Below are 21,630 nucleotides of genomic sequence, written 5' to 3'. Positions count from 1 at the left end.
TGAGATAATTTCCATCTCAAGATAATTTCCATCTCATAATTTCCATGGGATCAGCATCCCATCTGCAGACAGCAGGTCACCTAGTGCACAGAGGAAAACGAGCAACAGGCAAAGAGCCTGGCAGAGGATGGGACCCATACAACCTCATCTCAGGGCTGCACCCACGGGCCCTACCTGTAAAGCAATGGCCTAGGGTATATCTGGAGAGCCTTTGACAGATAACTTCTAGAGAGCTTTTGACAGACAACTTCTGGGACATGACTCCTTTCCAGGTATTATAAATTAAAACAATTACTAATCCCCAGACACCTTCCCATGGCCTGAATATTAAATACTTTTAACCTTAAGACACGCAGGGTACAAGTCTGACAATCTTTTGGGACAGTGTTAGTTACTTCTCTCTTTCCTTCCTTCAACCTTTTTAAATGCTAACCTAGGAGCTAACACAATTGGGGTCATATCTGGAAGTTTTATTTGGTTCTTTTTATAGTTTCCATGTCCTTCATTATGTGTTCCTTTAATTTCTTGATTATATGCATAATAGCTGCTTTAAAGTCCACATCTGCTAATTTCATCATCTTTGTCATTTCTGAGTCTGTTTCTATTGACTGAGTTTTTTCCTGTTTATGCTTTACATTTTCCTGCTTCTTCACATACATAGCATTTTTTATTGTATACTGGACATTACAGTTATAACATGATGTAGTGCATGGATTTTGTTGTCTTTCTTTAAATATTGTTAAGTTTCATTCAAGCATAAAGTTAATTTACTTGCAGATAAGCTGTCTCAATTTTGTTTGAGTGGGTCTAGAATAGCCTTCACTGTTGGGCTAGTTTAGCCTTATCTCTGTAAAATATATATGGAACCACTTTAAAATGGAGTCTGAGCTGCCATCCCAGAGGAACTACCTTGCACATCTTATGTGTCAAACTTTGAAATGTTAAAATGGGGCAAAATAACCTTTGGACTGGGCCTAAAGCAACATTGTGTCCCAAAAACTGTTTGCAAGGATAACAAGAAAGCAGACTGGCTATCAGACTGATGACTATTGGACTGAATATTAAAAACATTTCTATTGTTACAGATATTAGCTTATCTGTAACAATAGAAATGCCCTCCTTCTATTGATGTAATTATTCCCCTTCCCTTTCTCATTAATTAACCTTGCCTTTGCCTCCTAATTGGAACACTATTTGGGTTTCTGCGTGAATCAGTTCTTCCCTATTCCTTTTTGATCTCAAATAAATGCGTGTTGCCTTTCACTTTGGACCTTTTTTTTTAATTAACATCTCTAAAGTGTGGCATTTCTGAGCTCTCTGTACAAAATGCCCTAGGTGTTTAACAAGGTTTTGCCATTCCAATTGGTCAAAACTTGAATGTTTCTTGATTCTATTCAAGCTCTAGTAGTTGCTCAGCTTATAGTTCATCCAGTCATTGTTACTTAGCCAGCCTCATGCAGTCTATCCTTAAACCTACACCAAAGATTCAAGGAGACCCTTACGCATATTTCTAGAACTCTTTCTCTAATACTCTGCCCTGCAAATTTCTGTTGCCCCAATCTCTCTTCATTTAAATTTCTTTCTTCTCAGTTAGCAAGAGTACTGTATTCTGGTTGGCTTTCTTCTATCCTGTGCTTAGGTAAATATCTCCAGAAAGAAATCTGGGGAAATCTTGAGATCATCTTATTTGTTTTCCTTCTTTCCAGGATCACAGTCTTACTGTGCCAATTGTCCATTGTCTGAAAACACTTATTTCATAGATTTGGTCCAGTTTTTTATTGTTTGTGGTAGGAAGGTTGGTCTGATACTAGTTACTTATTCAGGGCTGGATCGGCCATAACATTTTAGAAATGTTATCTTTCTATTGAATAATAAAATACATACTGAAAAAATACACAAATCTTAAATACAGCTTGATGAATTTTCACTAACTGAACACACTGGTGTAATCAACATGCAGATCAAGAAGAACATTACTAGAACTCCAGAAGCCCCCTAGTGACCCTTTCCAAGCATTAATACCACTTAAGGGTAACCAATATCCTGACTTTTTTTTCCCCATATATTTATTTATTTATTTTTCTTTCTTTAAAAAAAATTTTTTTTTTGTTTCAGGTGTAAAAAACAATGTAATAGTCAGACATTTATACCCCTCACAAAGTGATAACACCCATCCCAATCTACTACCCCTCTGACATCGTATACAGCTGTTACATTTCCATGATCTCTATTCCTTCTGTTGTACTCCACATCCTGTGACTATATATATGTATATACAAAATTATAGTTGACATTCATTGTTATTCAGTTTCAGCTTCAGGTGTACATTGCAGTGTTCAGGCATCTACACTGTCCATGAAGTGGTCTCTCTAATAAGACAAGTGTCCATCAGATATCCTACAAAATCTTTATGACATTATTGATTATATTCTCCAAACTGTCTTTTGTATTTCTGTGGCAATCTTGTGGTTACCTATTTATGCTTTCTAATCCCCTCAACTTCTCCCTTATTCCCACTCCCCTCCCATCTAGCAACCCTCAGTTTTTTCTCTATATCTCTGAGACTGTTTCTGATTAGTTTGTTCATTTATTCAGTTCTTTAGATTCCACATATAAGTGAGATCATATGGTATTTGTCTTTCTCCATCTGACTTATTTCACTTAGCATAATGTTCTCTAGGTCCATCTATATCATTGCAAATGGTAAGATTTCATTCTTCTTTATGGCTGAGTAATACTCCATTGTATAAAGGTAGCACAGTTTCTTAATCCAGTCCTCTTCCGGTGGGCATTTCGATTGTTTCCATGTCTTGGCTATTGTGAATAGAGCTGCAGTAAACATAGGGATGCATACATTTTTTCGAATTAGCATTTTGGATTTCTCTGGATAGATACCTAAAAGTGGAATTGCTGGGTCATAAGGTAGTTAGTTCCATTTCCAGTTTTTTGAGATACCTTTATACTGATTTCCATAGTGGCTGCACCAATCTGCAATCCTACCAACAGTACATGAGGGTTCCCTTTTCTCCACATCCTCGCCAGCACTTGTTGTTTGTTGATTTATTGATGACAGTCATTCTGACTAGAGTCAGGTGGTATCTCATTGTGGTTTTTCTGACTTCTTTACCATCTATTATTTTTGTCTGTTTTTGAACATTATATAAGTGGGATCATGTAGTATACAATTTTTGTGTCTGGTTTCTTTCATTTAATTTTATGATTGTGACATTCATCTGTGTATTGTGTGTAGTTGTTAGATTGTTCATTCTCTTTCCTGTATACTATTTCACTATGTGAATATTGTAAAATGCATTCATCCTATGAACATTCTTAGAAATGTCTTTTGGTGAACATATAAATTCATTTCTGTTGCATATATATCTAGGAGTGGAATTGCTGGGTTAACCCACTCCAGCAACCACTAAATTTATATAATTAGTCCAGACATTTCTTCTGAACTCCAGATTTACATATCCAAATCTGTCTGATATCTCCATTTATAAGCACCGCAAACTTAACACATCCCAAACCATTTGCTCCTCCTTCTATGTTCCCCAAATCAGTAAATGGCTTCTTAACCCATCTGGTTACTTAAGGAGTCGTCCTTAATGCTCCTCTTTTCTTTGCCCTCCCCAGCAAACCAATTCATTAAATCCCTTGGAGTCCACCTCTGATTTACATATGTCTCAAAATTATCCAACTCTTTCTGTCTCTACTGTGCTAGTTCAAGACATTATCATCTTGGGCCTTGGCTAATGTAATTGCCTCCACACTGGACTTCCAGCAACCCCTCCTGCCCTCTTGCAAACCATTCTCCACAAACAGCCTGAATGAGCTTTTAAATATGTAAATCAGACCCTACTTAACACTCTCTATTAGCTGCCCATTGACCTTAGGATACATTCCAAAACACCATCTAAAATCCATAAGGTGGCCAATAAGAGCCTGCATGGTCTGGCCTTTGCCTCGTCTCAGCCCAAGTTTGCTCCCTGCACCCCAATCACACCGACTTCCTTTCAGTTCTTAGAACACACCGAGTTCTCTCAAGCCCTAACAACCTCACACATAACGTTCCCTCGGCCTTTAACATTCTTTAAGGCTCTTTCATATGCCTGGAGCTTAAAAGGTACTTCTTTAAAGAACTTTCCCCTGATAGTCCAGAATTAATCCATCATCACACCCACTACTTTTTCATCACAGTTCTGATCACAATTTATAATTATGTAATGATTTATGTTTTAACATCTCTTGCTCCTATTACACTTTAGATTCCACCCGGTGTTATGTTTACTCCTGTAACCCAACGCCTAACACCGTGCTTGGCACATGGTACACAGTCAGTGCTTATTTAATAATACATGACAGATGCAAAGATTGGAAGGGGCCACAGGGTGGTTATCTAGCATTTCTCTGCTAAGGTTAGGTGCCTCCTCCTGTGTGGTGGTAAATGGGGCAGGAACTGTTCTCGCTCATTCAGAGGGGTTTTCTCTCCTGCTCCGTGGACAAGCGTTTGCTGTAGGGCCTCATGAGAGACAAATTGCCTCCAAATACAGGAGGCAGGCGGAAGAGATTAGATTTATTCTTGAGGGACAGCACAGTCTACCACTACAGAAGTAAACAACCTCTTGACGTAGGTGCGTGAAAAACTGCCAATCTCTCCTGGAGGGGGCGGGACTACCTTGGGCCCTGGGAGGGGGCGGGTTAGTGTTTCTTTCTCACTGAACCTGATTGGCCTGAGCGAGCGGAGAGGACAGGGGCGGGGCTTGATCCCGCCGGGAGCCTGCCGCGTTGGACGCCGGGCTGCCCCGCGGAAAGGCCACGCCCTTGCCCCACAATGCACAGCGGGCCGCGTGACTCGGAGCGGCTGGTCCCAGTTCTGCAGGTACGGCCCGGCCCTTCCCAGTCCTCCTTCCTCCGCTCTCGGGGTCGCTCGAACCCCTGGCTGGCCGCTCCCCTCACGCTCCCCGCCTCCCGCCACGGCCCTGGCCCTGGCTGTGGTGTCTACAGACCTACCCAGCCAAGCCCGTGCCGCGGGGGCGGAAACCGGGTGTCATTGGAGCCTAGGAGCTCCGGAGGGGCGGCGTTGCAGGGAGTTCGTCCCCTGCGACTTGCGGGGTGTGTGGGGCCACGCGGGTGGCAGTTGCCCCTTGGCCGACCTGCCCCGGGTATGGGGCAGCCCGGGCAGGGCGGCATTCCCTGTCAGAAACACCGTGATCCACTTAGGCTGCCCCAGAGAGCTTGACGTGGCATTTCCTGTTTCTTTTAGGCAGGGTGGGATTTGACTCAGTGGCTTACTTTGCGTTTTGTGGGAATTGAATGAGCCATGCGCCCAGTGATTTGCCCTCGGAATCCTCTGAAAGCCCTGTTAATGGCACTTTGGGAACGATGTGGCAGACAGACCTGCGCGGTTGGCTTGACAGGTGCAAGTGGGCTCCGAAATAGGAAGCCGAGCCCCAGCCGACTTGAATCCCTCTGCCAGTGGAAGCAGCTTTGGACTTTTCCGTTGCTCTTTAGTTTCCTGGGTCATCCACCTAGGGGCAGATGGCGAGCTTGAGAAAATTCCCTCTTACTCAGCCAATGCAGGGCCCAGGGCTTGAGTCAGCCACCCATCGGGAGATGCTGGGATCCCAGCTGACAGGTAGAACAGCCACCTTTTAAAACTCTGAACCACATTCCTGGTTACTGGCACTTGCTCATGTGCTGAGATTATAAGGAATTAGGCAGTACCTTAAATAGTACCTACAATTTGTGGTATATGAAGGTTGTAGTTCAGTATTGGAATCAGACATCTGTGACCACACCCTCAGTTAATGGAACATCTGGGTGTTTCCTATGTTGAGAACCATGATCTCTGTTTAGTGCTTCTTTTGGTGTATGATAGATATTTTAAAATCTAGGTATATTTTATATTGGTGTATGAAAAAAGCCCAGGTCTTATCGAAAGGGGGTGCCTGGGATCTTTCTATGTAGCTGGAAGAAGCATGAATATATTGAGAGGCAACGTCTCATAGGGTGGTTAGAGTCAGGCCTGGGTTTAAATCTGTCACTTGCTAGTTTAGGGATTGAATAAATTAATCCTTCTGCGTTTGAATTTCCTCAAAAGTAGAATGGAACGGATAATACCTATCTCATAGGTTATTGAAAGGCTCATATGAGGTAATGTGTGCCAGGCACTTTATGTGCCTGGTAAATAAAGGGCAGTCAATAAATAATAATAGCAAATAATAATGTACTTTCATTCTGCAAGGCAGTGGTTCAGGTTCTTTACATGTTCCTGTGAGGTAGATACTATTAGTATCTTTAAAATAACCCTATGAGATAGATACTGTTGGTAGCCACAATTTACAGGTAAGGAAATTGAGTATAGAAAGACAAAGCTTGCCCAAGTTTACACAGTATGTGGTGGAGCCAGTTAATGAGCCCCGGTAATCTGGTTCCAGAGTCCATCCTGTTAACTAGCATACTATACTGCCTCTTAAAGAAAATGTAAGCTGGTCTTTTATTATTAATCCAAAATGAATAGCTAGATTCTGTATCACTGGGTTCTTGCCCCTTGTTGGTTTTAGGAGATTGGTGTCGCATAGTGATGTAGAGATACAAGAAACTTAGGTTTAAGCGCCAGTTCTGCCATACATTAGCAGTGTGGCACTGAGAAAGGGAGCCTGCCGTTTCCTCATCTGTAAAATGAAGATTATATCTCCCTCTCTGTTTGTGAATGATGAGGTGTTACACAAATGTTCCTAGATGAGGGTCTGCACATACTGTGGAGCCTGAGGTCTGCACGTACTGTGTAATGCAAACACCTGTAATAGGAGTGTCAAAGGCTGCTGGAGAGGTTGTGGGGGGAGGCGGGGAAGAGCAAGTTGCAAAATAAATTTTGGTTGTCCTTGGTACCCTTTCCGCTTTTCCTCTTCAAGCTCTGTTTGCCTTCCTGCTAAACTATTGCTGTGTAAGACCTTCCTTTTTCTCTCAATCTTGCCCCTACCCTGTGCGGAATAGTTAGTGTAGCTTTCTCCCCGAATGACATCTCCCCACCCCCAATTCTCACAGATCTCTGTTAGCACTTTTAATAAAATAATATGTACCAAGGTAGTATTTCCCAAATTTTGGTACTGTAAGATATGCAAGATAATTTGAGTGATAAACAGATGAACATTTTTAAAAATTTCTCCAGAATTTCATACACATTTGAATGAAACCCCAAAAGTTCTCTGTTTTAGTTTATATTAGGAGAAAAACCTAACACCTCAAAACTGACTTCACAGATGCTATTGCTAAGGATAAGACAATAAATAAGTCAAATGAAAGACCTATATTAGGTACATAATAGTACAGGTAGGATGCGGATATGGTACGAATTGTGAAAATGGTACTTGGATGACTGGAGTTTGGGAAATAATGACCTAAAATAAAATAAGAGTGATTAACCCAAAATGAAATGTTTTTTTAATCTTAAAGAGGCATTTATGAAAGCATATTGCTAGAAAGTACATATAAAATGTGCTTATATGTTTGGTTTGTTTATTACTGTTTGAGAGATTGCCTTCCTGGTACCTTGGACCCACAGGCATTACTCCACAAGGTTCTGAAGAAGAAAGGTCGGATCTTGTTATCTGAAAGGTTGCTAACCCCTGCTATGGCGGTGTGGTATTATTGGAGTTTCTTTTCTTTGGCCTTTACATAAATATTTACCCAGACCTATCTAGATTCCAATTTGGCCTTTTTCCTCTAGCATTTGCTACTGGGGAGAGGCCAGTACTCAGATTCCCTGTGAGTTTTCTGCACTGTCTAAAGGCATATGCAATATTTTTCCAGTGTTAAAGGTAAGGGAAAATAGACCAGTGGCCTAAAAATGTTTCAATGGCCCTGATAAAACTACTTCTGCTCCTAAATTGTCACTCTAAATCTGTCACTCTAATTGGCAAGTATCTTAACCTTTTTTTCTCCCCAGTTCCCACTGACTCTTCCTTGGTTTTCCCAACCACCGCCTTGCCTAGACTCTAAGGGTACTCTAACCCTAGTATGAAGACAGATGCGTCTTCATACTAGCACAGTCCAGATAAGATGAGCTTTTTGGTTTTGTTTTTGGTTTTAAGGAACTGCATTAAGAATCCATGGTAAAAAGAAAAAAGAAAGGGTGGGTAATATGTATCGAGTTGATAGAGGAGAAATTGCTTATCCTAAGGTGATTGAAGTCTATTTACAAATTAGTCAAGCCTGGCATTGCTCATTGGGCAGTCATCTCAGGTTTTTTTGTTCGGTCTGGATGCAAGGTCAGTTGACTCTGGGAGGAAGAGACTTTTTCTCAGAAAAATCTTATCTACTGATAAATAGAAAGAGTGTTTTGACAGCCTTTTAAGAATTTTGGTTACAAGCCTAAAGGTGTGTATTAGGAATATCTGAAATAAGTTTATCTAACTGTAGTTTTCCAATTAGTAAAGTGGTGTGCTGCACAGCTTGCATTGTTTGCTTTTTTCATCTGAATTTCTTTAATTCTGGGCTGATGCTTCTTGATGGTAGGAACTGTATTCCTAATGTCTGCCATAGTCCCTGGCACACAGTATGTACTGTTAAAAACAAAATTCAACGGTCATTTGGAAGATCTAATTGGCTTTATTAAGTGAGTCATGAGTCTGGCAGGTTATACACAATGGAAGGTTTTTACAGGCAGAAAGAGGGTGGAACTAAAAAGTTAAGAGTAGATTATTTTAGGCAAGGAATGGCAGGGGGGTCTTACCAGGCAGATTACCTCACTAGTGGATCAGGAAATTCCAGAGTGATTGGTTTAAAATTCCACTCCTGGGAGAGGCTGAAACTGCAGTTAGGTTAGGTATTTAATCTAGGTTTGTTATCATGGGTGTTTAACATGAGTGATGCCATTTTGGGCCTGTGGCTCTTCCTTTTAACAGTACTCAATAAATGCGAAATGAGTGGAATTTACAGGTTGGTATTCTTTTCTCAGTATATGTTTTAGGAAGTATGAATTTTATCTTTGTGCCTTTCAAGTCATAAAGAAGAAAAGGGTAACTTTGAAGATTACATGAAAGTTGGCACCCTATAATAAAGATACTTCCTAATTCTGTTGGGATCCTAAAAAAAGATCAAGCATAAAAGAGTGCAGTGTGCTTTTAAAAACTAAGTATATGGATGTTTGGAAACTATAGATCACAACCCTGCCTTCATGTTAATTCCTGGAGTAGTCCTTGTGTTACAGTATACTTCTGTAAAGACAAAAGTTTTATATTTAAATACTAAATGGTTAAGGATATGAAGTAAGACATCTGCCTACTTTCTTAACACTGAGGCTAAATGTAGCAATTGTTTAATTAAATAAAACATGTTAACAATTTTTAAAAGAGGATTATAGTATAGATATTATCCCGTGAGAGATCTCAGCTTTCTCTTTTTACTGCTTTTAGAATAGAAAAAAAATGATTTGGATAGTCATGTTGGAACTTTAGTTGAGAAGGATAGGTGTTAATTCTTTGAATGTTTGCTAAAATTCACCTGTGAAGCCACCTGGTCCAGGATTTTAGTATGTGGGGAGTTTTTTTTATTACTGATTCAATTTCATTTATAGAAATCAGTCGATTCAGATTTTCTGTTTCTTCTTGATTTAGCCTTGGAAGATTATGTATTTCTAGGAATTTATCCATTTCTTCCAGATTGTCAAATTTGTTAGCATGTAATTGTTTGTAGTATTTTCTTATAATCCTTTGTATTTCTGTGGTATCAGTTGTCACTTCTTTCATTTCTGATTTTATTTACTAGGATTCTCTCTTTGTTTCTTGAGAGTCTGGTTAAAAGTTTATCTATTTTGTTTATTTTTTCAAGGAACTAGCTCTTGGTTTCATTGATCTTTGGTATTGTTTTTTTAGACTGTATATCATTCATTTCTTATCTTTATTATTTCCTTCCTTCTACTCAGTTTGGGCTTTGTTTGTTCTTTTTCTAGTTCCTTTAGGTGTAAGGTTAGATTGTTTGAAATTTTTCTTGTTTGTTGAGTTGGCCTGTATCGCTATGAATTTCCCTGTTAGAACTGCTTTGTCTGTGTGTGTCCCATAGATTTTTGAGTCATTGTGTTTTCATTTGTCTCAAGGTACCTTTTGACTTCTTCCTTGATCTCATTGTTGACCCATTCATTGTTTAGTAGTATGTTATTTAGCCTCCACTTGTTTGTGTTTTCAATTTTCTTCTTGTAATTGATTCTAATGTCATACGATTGTGACTGGAGAAGATGCTTGATATGACTGCAGTCTTCTTAAATTTGTTGAGTGTAGCCTACCATGCGGTCTGTCCTGGAAAATGTTCCATGTGCAGTTGAAAAGAATATATATTTTGCTGCTTTTGGGTGAAATGTTTTAAAAATATCAATTAAATCCATCTGGTCTAACGTGTTGTTTAAGACCGCTGTTTCCTTGTTGATTTTTGGTCTGGATGATCTGTCCATTGATATCAAAGGGGTGTTAAAGTCCCCTGCTGTTATTGTATTACTGTTGATCCCTTTGTATCCATCAGTATTTGCTTTGTATATTTAGGTGCACGTACATTTGATGCATAAATGTTTACAAAGGTTATATCCTCTTGTTGGATTGATCCTTTTATTATTATGAAATGTCCTTCTGTCCTTCTTTGTGTCATTATAGCCTTTGTTTTAAAGTCTTTTTTTCTGTTATAAGTATTGCTACCCTAGCCTTTTTATCCATTTTCATTTGCATGAAATATCTTTTTCCATTTTTTTTGCTTTCAAGTTTATATTTGTCTTTTGATATGAAGTGGGTTTCTTGTATGCAGTATATGTATGGGTTTTGTTTTCTTATCCATTCAGTCACCCAATGTCTTTTTATTGGAGTATTTAATCAATTTACATTTAAAGTAATTATTGATATGTATGTAGTTATTGCCATTTTAGTCATATTTTTATGTTCCTCCTCCCCCTTCCTTCCCTTCCTCCCCTTCCTCCCTTTAACATTTCTGGTAATATGGGTTTGGTGGTAATGCTCTTTTAGCTTTTTCTTGTCTAGGAGAAATCTGCATTTCTAACTAAACTTCCAGTGATTTTTATACAAACTAAAATTCGAAAACTACTGTGTATGTTTTATCAAAGTTTGATTGATTTCTTTCACACCCAGGCCTATGTTGTTCTTTTATCTATTTTTGTAACGCATGACCAGAATCTAATAAAGTAGGCTATTATTTTTTGCTTTCTGGTAAAAAGATTGAGAACAGTATTAAAACCAGTGTTCCTTTAGCTTTAAGATTTATTTTAAATAAAAAAGAATTTTCTGGTTATAAAAGTAATGTATGCCCATTGTGAAATATGAAAATTTAATAAATTTTAAAATGATAATCACCCACTATTTCCTGGATATAAGCATTATTCTAATTTTGGTATGTTTTCTTCCAGTATCTGTTTCTCCATTTGTTCTTCTCTTCTCTTTTTCTTTCTGGAAAACAACACTTACAGTTTTTATCCTGCCTTTTTTTCCCCCTACCAAACATATAAGCATTTTACCACATTATTAAACTATTTTTTACAAACTTAACTTTTAGTTTCTGCATTATATTCTGTCATATGGATGTATTATCAGAGGGATATACCATCCTCCTGTTACTTGATATTTAGGTTGTTTTCAGTTATTGCTGTTAAAGGATGTTTTTCTGTTTAAATTTTGTCTGAATCTGATTACTTCCTTAGGTAAAGTTATATATTTAATTTTTTTTGTGGACAAAGGCCATAAGTATTTTTAAACTCTGTTGAATATTGCCAGATTGTTTTAAGAATGATGTTTATTCCATTATTTACTTCCACATAGGAGAATGCCAGAAAGAAGCAAGTAGTCTTTTTTTTTTTTAAAGCTAATTTGTTAAGGAAAGTATGGGAAGTCACCATTTTAATTAGTATGTCTTTGATTATTAGTGAGTTGAATATTTTTGCACTGTTTATCAGCTTTGGTTTTAATTTTTTTCCTAATCCAAATTGTTCATTTTGTTTTAGGTCTTTTCCGTCAGTTGAAATGTCTATGATTTTATCTGCCTCAGTCCTTCGTGTCAGAGATGGACTGCCACTTTCTGCTTCTACTGACTATGAACAAGGCACGGGCTTGCAGGAGTGCAGGAAGTATTCTAAAATGCTCTCGAGGAGACTTGCTCAGCTTCCTGATAGATGCACACTGAAAACTGGACATTATCACATTAAGTAAGACTTCAGTTTTGCTTCATGAAAATCACTGGCTTAGTAGTTGTCATTTTAATGAAATATAAATGGTTACAATAGAAATTCGTGTTTGTTTAGGAAAACTTGTTAAGTCAAGAATCATGTGGTTCTGAACTTTTACTGAATATTAGTCATCACTTCATCACCCTTTTTGCAGTTTATGTTTATATCTGGTTTTAGAAAAACTTACAGTTTTACAGATCACAGATATTTCATCTTATAAGTTGATCTCTTGGTATTTATTGGTGTTCTTACATGCCTAGACAAACTGAAATGGGAAATATAAAAAAATCTTACATGATACCTGGCCTCAAAGAACTTAGGAAGTTTACATTCTAGTGAGAGGGGATAGCATTCATCACTATTTATTGTATATAAAGAAAGTAAAACTGGGCAGCGGGATAGAGAGTGACTTTATGGTCGTCAAGGGCCTGAGAGGGTGACATTTGAGCAGCAACCTAAAAGGTGAGAAAGAGGCAGTTATATGAAGGAAGCTATGAACGAAGAGCAAGGCAGAGATAACAGCCAGTGCAGGAGGCCACTGATACAGATCAAAGGCTGGAAAGAAAACCAGAGCTGCTGAGCACTATGGACAATTAATAGAGTGGCAGAAGGTGAGGCTGGAAGGGTAGAAATGAGACAGGGTATGTAGGGCCTTCTAGGCTGTGAGGAGTTTGGATGGAGTCCAATGCAATAGGAAACCATTGGAGAGCTTTAAGCTGGCGAGTTATATGATCTGATTTGGGCTTTGAGTAGATCATCCTGGCTGCTCTGTGAAGAATGGGCTCTCAGGAAAAAAGAGGGGAAGCAGAGAGATCATTTAGGAGACTCTTAGAAAAGTTCAGGCAGGGTAACTGGAACAAGGGTGCTAGTGATGAGAAGTGCTTGGATATGGGCTATATTTGGGGAGTAGCACCAACAAATCTTCATGTATTGAAGTGGGATGTGAGGGAAAGAGAAGAGTCAAGAGTCACTTCTAGATTTTTGTCCTGAGGAACTGGATAGATAATGGGGCTGAAATGAACAAGACTGGAAGATAAGTGTCTCAGGGGTAAAAACCAAGAGTTCTCTTTGGACATGAGAATTCTGAGATGCCCCTTAGACGTCCAAGAGGTACTGTTAGGCAGGTAGCTGGATGTGTAAGTCTGCAGTTTAGTGAAGAAGGACAAGTATGGAGATTTATATTTGGGGGTCGGCTTGCAGCTTGTGATTAAAACCATGGGAACAGATAAGACCACCTTGGAGGACATACCCATGAAATAATTAGAGCACAGTTAGCTTCTGAGCAGTTTGATACTGATTGTGCACACAGTACGAAATCAAATAAGAACAAGGTCCATGTAGGATACAATGAAGGCAGAGCTTCATTATTGAGATAAGACATGAGCCATGTCCTGAAGAAATAGTAAGATTTGCCTAAGGCAGAGAGTAGGGCATTCCGGGTGTAGTGGGGAGAGGCAGAATAATAAGAGTGTGACTCAGCATGGTAGTTGCATTAACCTGCTTGGCTTCGTGATGTGAATGGTGATTCAAGGATAGTTGTGGGAAATGTGAGATAATTATTATGGGGCCAGATCCTGGATTTCCCTGAAAGTTGAGATTGAGAGATGTCACTTTGATGTAATAGGTTATAGGAAGTTGTTACTGCAGGTTTGAGAGAAGTGACACTAGCATATAGGGTGGAATGGAAAGTCAGAGGAGAGAGGTTAACTTATAATTAGGGCCTGACCTGATAAAATACAAGTGCAAATGAAAAAGAAATTGCCAACCATAAAGACACTTCAAAAGAAAAAACAATTAAGCCTGATAAGATGGAATACCAGAGATGAGGAGAAGGAAGGCACAAAGATGACTGAAATCTGGGAACTGGACAGAATGAGGTCTTTGGAAAGGATTGCTTATGGGGGATGCGGCAGGAGAGCAAGATAACGAAGCTCCATTCTGGTTGAGATTATGACAAGGCAGTCCAGTCGATGTGGGATAGAGATTTTGGAATCATACAGAAGTTGAAACTGTGAGGGTCAGAATGCCCACCGAGTTTCTGAGAGGCCCAGAATGGGACCTTAGAGAATGTCTATAATTACTCAGATCACCTGCGTAATGGAAAGGTAATGAGCTGTTACCTTTAATTGGGTTTTCTGAGGGTTTATCTGGAAAATGGTGGTGGTGGTGGTGGTGAATATATCTAAAATGATGTCTTAGCCTGCTCTTAAATGTTTTGGAGAGAAAATCTTGAAACATTTTAATATTTTATTCACTACACATGCTCTTTTAGCGCCCTGGATCACTGTGTTGAGTTTTAGTCATTTATGTTGCGTAGTGCTGTAGACAGATGTCAGCATTATAGAAGGTTGGCTTGAATGTAGTATATTAATTCTGATAGAGATCTGGACTTAAAAAACAAACAAACGCACCCACAACTTTTTTGCGAATGTTTTTTGTTCCTCTACCTTATTCTCTTAAAAGAAGAGTAGAATGTAGTATTAGGTTGGTGCAAAAGGAATTGCGGTTTTTGTAATTATTTTTTTCACCCTTTTAAACCGCAATTACTTTTGCACCAAACTAATAACATTTTTAACACCCCTCCAATTCTGTTTGACTGGGGTGAATTCAACTTACAAAAAATAATAATAATAACTCAAGAGTACAGGTAAGAGAATCTTATGAAGGAAAAAATAAAGGTTAGGAGTATAATAAACTGAAGTAACATTTCCTTCTGGAGATACAAACTATATAGTCTATTCATTTCTTAGAAAGGGCTACAAACATTGCTTTGAGCTTCCTTGTGGCCGAAACAAAGGGGATAATGGATCATTTACAGGATTCCCAATGTCCATTGGGTAAAAACATTGCTTTTCATGTTACTGAGATTTGATGTATGTAAAAAGAGAAGCATTTGGATCGCCTTCTTCCAGCGTCCATAACAATGAGCTTTTTATGATTTGTTTTCTTGTAATATTCCTTACTGTAAGCAAATGGCAGGATGCAAAAAGCAATTTTATAAGCAAGTTTAGGAGTGGGGTGAATCAGCAGAGGTCTAATCTGGCTTGATCTAAGAATACAATTTAGAAATGTCTAAAGGTTACATGGCTTTCAGAACCACTGATGGAAAACCCTCTGTGCATGTAATTTTTGTAGTTGTAGCCAAGTTTGAAAAAAGGATTAAACTACAGAGAATTTTTAGTTTTACTTCTTGATAAGAAACTGGGTTTTATGTTTTCTATCATTGATTAGCGGTCTTGTTTGTTAGTTTCTAAATCATTGGGGTTTTTATGCTATATGACAGATTTAGACTGAAATATACCACGTTCCCCCAAAAATAAGACCTAGCTGGACAATCAGCTCTAATGCGTCTTTTGGAGCAAAAATTAATATAAGACTCAGTCTTATTTTAATATAATATAAGACTGGGTCTTATAACATAATATAATATAATATGATATAATATCGGGTCTTACTAATTTTTGCTCCAAAAGACACTTTAGAGCTGATGGTCCAGCTAGGTCTTGTTTTGGGGGAAACACGGTATACAATAGGGAATTTACGTGTGTCTCCTGACTTATTTAAAATTCTCACAAGACACCTCTTTTTCTGAGCACCATGAGTTTGCCAGATAAAACTCACAGATCTGTAGTAGTGGTGGAGCACCCCTGCCCCCGGCACCAGCCTGCCGGTTTGCTCTCCTAGCCCTGTGTGGAAATGCTTCTTTCCTTTGAAACCCAGCTTACAGCCTACTTCTTTTGAATCCCCTTCTTATCACTGCTGTTTCTCTAATGACCTTCCTTGCTTCACACATCATCTGTAGAATTTGTTTGACTTGACTTTTTCATCCTTTTTAATTAATTTTTTTATTGCTATAGCTTTTCTCTTTATCCACATTGCAACTCATTGAGATAATTGCTCTGCCCTGGCTTATATTATTTTTGATTCCTCATCTCTTAGCATTGTGGTTTTCAAATTTGTATAGAAATTGAGATGCTCTTTGCAGAATACCACTGAGAACCAAAACAAAGTAACTTAAGTGTATAATTATGTGCTAAATCAGATGGTACCTCATATTAGATTCTAGGTGAATAGGTAGAGGAAGTAGAGTTTTGAGAAAGAAATTCGGAGAGTAACATTTAAAATTGAGAAAATTCCTTTTGTTTTCCCTGTGTATTGGGAAAACGGTGAACTTCAGATTGTAGTGACTGAATAGTTCAGTACAGCTATTGGAGCACATTCTGTGGAGCATGGCTCGCGCTGGCACTGTGCTTGCGTGTATCATAGTGGCTGCTCAAGGGGGGATGGTTGTTTTGGGGGTTTGGCAGTGTTCAGAGGGCCATGGAATTAAGTCTCCGTTTTCTCCAAAATTCTTCGTCTTGGCTCGTTGACTTTGGGGGCAGATGTGCATAATCTAGTTGTGTGATTTCTTTTCACATTACCTTGTGATATTATAATTCCCTCTGTATAAATTTTTAAGGAATTCATCTGTTACGCTAGTTGAGGAATACTTTCCTTAAACTGTCATAAATGTTTAATATATAAACATATGTCACTACTTAGGAAGCAACAATAACTAAAGCAATAATTATGAACCACATGAAAATTAAGTTGTGTCATGTGAGATCTTAAAATGTTGAGATTGGTTTGGGAGGTTTAAGTATCATAGTTGTACATTTTGAAATATCTTTCTTTAAACATTTAGACATTGATATTATGAAAAGACAAACCCCTTTGGGGGACCATTCACACTTTATTGTGAAGTTTAGTGCAAGAAATAAAATTCCTTCGTTCTTTCACTGTGAATTCATTTGAAGTCTGATAATGATTGTGAGCTTCATAGATTCTCTCATTACCTGAGGATTCACTTTCACCGTATCTGTCCCCAAACTGCTACCTCCAGCCGGGAAGGCTATATTTTAGGCTTACCTGCCTTTTGGTTTTAGTTTCTGGTAGTGCTTTTCTTTCACTCTTTGGTGTTATTTTCTGATTACGGGAGTAACAACTTCAATAATGACTCAGTACCTTTAATTGCCAGGCCCTTTACTAATGTTATCATTAAATTTCAGAACAGCTCTGTGAATGCCTAATAATACAGCTCTTTCCCATGGCTTAGGGCAGAAACACAGCTCATCCTAGCTTAAGCAGCAAAAGGGTATTGTGAAGGATAGGCTGGCTGCTGAGTTGGCTGGAGCCAGGCACTCAGATGTTATCAGGCATCTCTCATTTCTCCACTCTCTCTGCTTTTGCAGGTGGGGATTCTCCACATATTAGAAAACACTGTGCAGGCAGCTCCAGGATTACTTCATTCCAGCTGAGTAACCCCTCTCACTCCCTGTTTCAAGAAAAGGACTTTTCTGTGTGGGCCATGCTGTCATGGCCCATTTCTGGAGTAACATTGTGGAAGAGGGCTGAGATACTCTTACGTGGATCCTGGCTCACATGCCCACCCCTTTGATGGGCAGCTTTGCCAAAGTCGTATAAAATGGGTGGTGGAGCTGGAGATAATTCCCCAAAGGGAAGGAGAGAAGGGATGCTGGGCAGATGGCCATTACAGGGCTACCACCCCTGTTTTACAGATGAGGAAACTGAGACTTAGGGATGTAAAGAAACTTGTTCGGACTCACAAAACTAATAAATGGTGTATCTGACCCACAGTCTTTTGGCTTCAGCATTCCCATTCTCTGGTTAAAGAGTTGCCTCCGTTTACCCATAATCTCTCTCTTGACGGTGCATTCCTAATTCTCCTAATTTTTTTCACTTTTTATGGAGAGAAAAATTAAGGTAAGAGAATTCAGTGAAACTACCCCTCCCCCCTTTATTGGTTGAGAAATAATGAGGAACAGAGTATATGTGAAGTTTAAACTTGATGAGACGGCATTGTCTTGTTGGAGTCTAGGTGTCTGGTGGGAGGGGCCTGGCGGGAGAATGCAACCCATCAGTAGCTACCAAACCAAAACCCCCTGGTGGAGGGAAATAACCTGTGTGTCCTGCTTTCCTGTGTTGTCTCATTACTAGCCATATATATGGACATATATATGAATTTTTTTTTACTGTTTATTATAGTAAAATCTATAGCTTTTCAGCACTATATGTATTAAATAGGCTCTTTACTAGTCTAGGAATCTAATTACTCTTAAAATACAGTTTCTGTGGGAAAATGAGTTCTAGGTGCTATAAACTTCTGGAATACTAACCAGAAGTAAATAAATTATGGATTGTCTGTGATTGATTATCTAAAAAAGTGAGGATCTTCATTCTCTGGGGTGTGAAGGTGTTAGGGTTAGTGGGAAAGGGTGAATCAGGACATAGATTAACTACAGAAAAGGAAATGAAGGATGTCAAAGGGAAATTATTCTTGCCCTGTGTTTTATCCAAGGCTCTGATGGTGTAATCACCTTCGGCCACTTAAAATCATCTGATTCTCCTTTAGTTTACCATTATAAGTTGCTATCACTTGGCATGTTGCATATTAATATTTTCTTATTTAGTGACTGAAATGCGTCTTTATTCATGGGATAATGTGTTTATGATTTAGCTCTTCACCATTGGAGGGTAATTGAAAGTTGCCCACATAGGAGAGGAATAAGTGAGAAAATAGGAAGTTTCTGGTAGAATGATGCACATGGTAGACACTCAGTGTTATTGAATTCTTTTTCCGGTTCTTATCTCCTTACTGTCCTGTCCCATTGATGGCAAAATCTTGTTTTCGTCTTGTTTCCTTTTAGACATAGTTGGTGATAATATTCCTAAGGCATACTCACTTTCATAATGTCAAACTTTTTGTATATTTGAAAGTTGAAACACTTTATTTTAGAGATTGGTATTCAGTGTGAAAAGTTCTATTTCAGAAATATTATTTTTCCCATCTTTAGCAATTTTAACAGTAGATTAGAGATGGCATGTCCTCCTGGAGAACTTTTCTTCCCCCAGGAAAGCTGTTCACTGGGCAAACATGGCTACAAAAGATGGGCAGGCTTTCTATGTGTAACAGTACAATTGCAGGATGAAAATCGTATGTCATGCAAATATTAATTATTATTGTCTCAATTTATAAATAGTTTGGTATATATTTTGTGCTTTAGCATGCTGCGAAATGCGATTGTGTCTCCTTGTCTTGTTTTGTGTATCATTGTGTTAAGTGCATTCCCGGTCCCGTGATGCAAGTGCCTGGCAGGAGGGACGTTGTCTGTGATCAGAGTGCATACAGCAGAATGCTAGGCGTATACTGCACTCGGTGCTCTGTTGCTTGTTGTGGGAAGATCATTATTTTCAGGAGTTACTTAGTTGGGTGCAGCAGGCCAGAACTCTCTTGGTAATGGCGTTGTTTAATCGGTGATACATAAAACTTCTTTTTGTCAGTTCCTAAATAAGATTAGATACTGGAGGTTTAATTTCTAAAAATACTTTTTCATTTTTTGGCCTTTAGGAATCACCTGAGCTTTGGCCCTCTTGGATACATGATAGAATTAGCTTTATAACAAAGTGGTTGAAAGGGCTAAATCCCCCTCATCTGGAGTTTGAACATCTGCCAGCCTTACCTGTTTAAGACACGCTTGATCCTGGAAGGCCCTAAAGAAGTTCCTAGTGTGTGTGCTGTGGAGAGGAACCAAAGATAAAATAAGGCTGGGTAAACTCCTTGGCCAGAAGAAAGGGAGTAGCTCTAAAGAACGAAGCCCAGAAGTGGAAGGGAAATAAAAAAGAAAAAGGAAATTAGAGCAAAGTAGGAAGAAACAATGGCGATTTAAAAATTTTGCTCAAGCTGGAGAAAAGAGGAGTGATGTGTGTGTGTGTGTGTGTGTGTGTGTGTGTGTATTAATAATAACTGTAATAAAATAAAAGGAGCAGACATACCTGTTAGATCTGTCTAGCCACCTGGAGGTACTCACTGCAGAGCTGAATAATTCTGCCGGGATCCTGAGAACACCCTCTCTTTAAAGTAGGGGGACGTTGAAGGCTCACTGACCTGAACCCTAACGGCTTCTGGGAACACTGCCTGGACCAGCAGGTGTGAAGTTCTGCTCTCTTCTGTCATTTAGTCAACTATTTATTAAGCTTCTGCTTTGTGTCGATCCTTTGTGTAGATACTGCTGGGCTGTACATAATACAAGAATAAATGATGCCATTTTTTACTCATTTATTCACTAATTTATTAAGCACTTATTTTTTCCTAGATGCAAAATATTCTAGGTACTAAATATAGTGTTGAACCATACAGAAATCATTGGTGCTCTCATTGAGCATAGATATTAATGAGAAAGACATTACAACAAATAAACACATAAATATATTACAAATTGAGTTAGTTACATGAAGAAAAATAACAGCTGGTGGGATCAATTTAGAGTGTGTGCTCTGGGAGGGATTTTGAGCTAAGAACTGAAGGATGAGTAGGTCAGAACCGGAGCGTGGTAACAGTGGGGTTAGGAACATTGCAAGTAGGAAGACAGAATTTGTGAAACCTCTCAAGTTGGGAGTAGGTTGATATCCTTAGGGATCTGAAACAGGACTGGTGTGGCTGCAATGCCGAGAGGAAGGAGGATGGTTGCACACCAGGAAGTGGGGAAGGTGGCTGGGCTTTCTGAATATCCTTCTGATGCAAGTTCCAAAATCCTCAAGTGTCATGACTCTTAATTGGGGGAAAAAATAGAGACTGATTTGTGGCTTGGAAAAGCTGAAAAAAACGTTGGTGGATTAGGACATAATTGATTTATCTGTACCATAGAAAAGTGGGTGTTATGTTATGGAATGCATGTGGCTTTGGAGGTAGAACTAAGTTCGTCCCAGCTTTGCTTCTTAATGGTGTGGCCTTGGGTAAGTTACTAAGCTCCCCGAGCCTCTGGTCCTTCATCTGTAAAATGTAGATAGCCATGCCCCTTTACTGTGAGAATGCCCTCAGATAACGTGTAAAGCATTTAGCAGAGGGCCTAATTCATACTAAGCGGTCACTAAGCTGTACCTGCTGCTGTTACTATTTCTCTTCCTCCTCCTCAAAGCCAAAGAACGACAACCAGATTGTCTATAAAATGTGCGCGAAGTGAACCTGATGCGTGGGCTAAAGCATGCCCAAACTGGCACGCATGGCGTGATTTAGACTAGCTCCTCTGAGTGGTCCCCAGTGGAATGGTGGGAGTCTAGCCGTCTGTCTCAGTGAGAATTGAAAAAGCAGAGGTCTTTCGATAACAAAGGTAAATCAACTGAGCTGTATATACTTTTGGAAACCTGGCTTTGTATTTCAGAGAAAGACAGCATCTAAGGCTGACCTCACTATGAAAAGCCGTAGTATTATAAAACACTTTATAGCCTTTTCAGAGAGTATCAATGCAATTATAGTAAAATAAAGACTTTGGAATAAAGACTCATTGAAAATGCTAACATACAATCTTAAAAACATAGGGTTCCCTTTATCTCACGTGTAATTCTCTAATTAA

General features: G+C 38.9%; 1 protein-coding gene across 1 annotated transcript in view; it reads left to right on the top strand.

Annotated features, from left to right (window-relative positions):
* The first annotated feature begins 4,767 nt into the window (after positions 1-4,767).
* Positions 4,768-21,630, top strand: part of SEC22A (SEC22 homolog A, vesicle trafficking protein) — a 56,855-nt gene continuing 39,992 nt past the window's right edge. Inside the window, exons 1-2 of the mRNA XM_019738990.3 lie at positions 4,768-4,882; positions 11,999-12,199. Of these exons, the coding sequence (XP_019594549.2) occupies positions 12,018-12,199 (182 nt within the window). The 5' untranslated portion in view covers positions 4,768-4,882; positions 11,999-12,017. The remainder of the gene's footprint in view (positions 4,883-11,998; positions 12,200-21,630) is intronic.

Source organism: Rhinolophus sinicus, chromosome 17, assembly GCF_057876585.1.
Source record: "Rhinolophus sinicus isolate RSI-liver-muscle chromosome 17, RSI-T2T, whole genome shotgun sequence".
In the NCBI taxonomy this organism is placed as follows: domain Eukaryota; kingdom Metazoa; phylum Chordata; class Mammalia; order Chiroptera; family Rhinolophidae; genus Rhinolophus; species Rhinolophus sinicus.
This window is presented reverse-complemented; position numbering and strand designations above follow the sequence as displayed.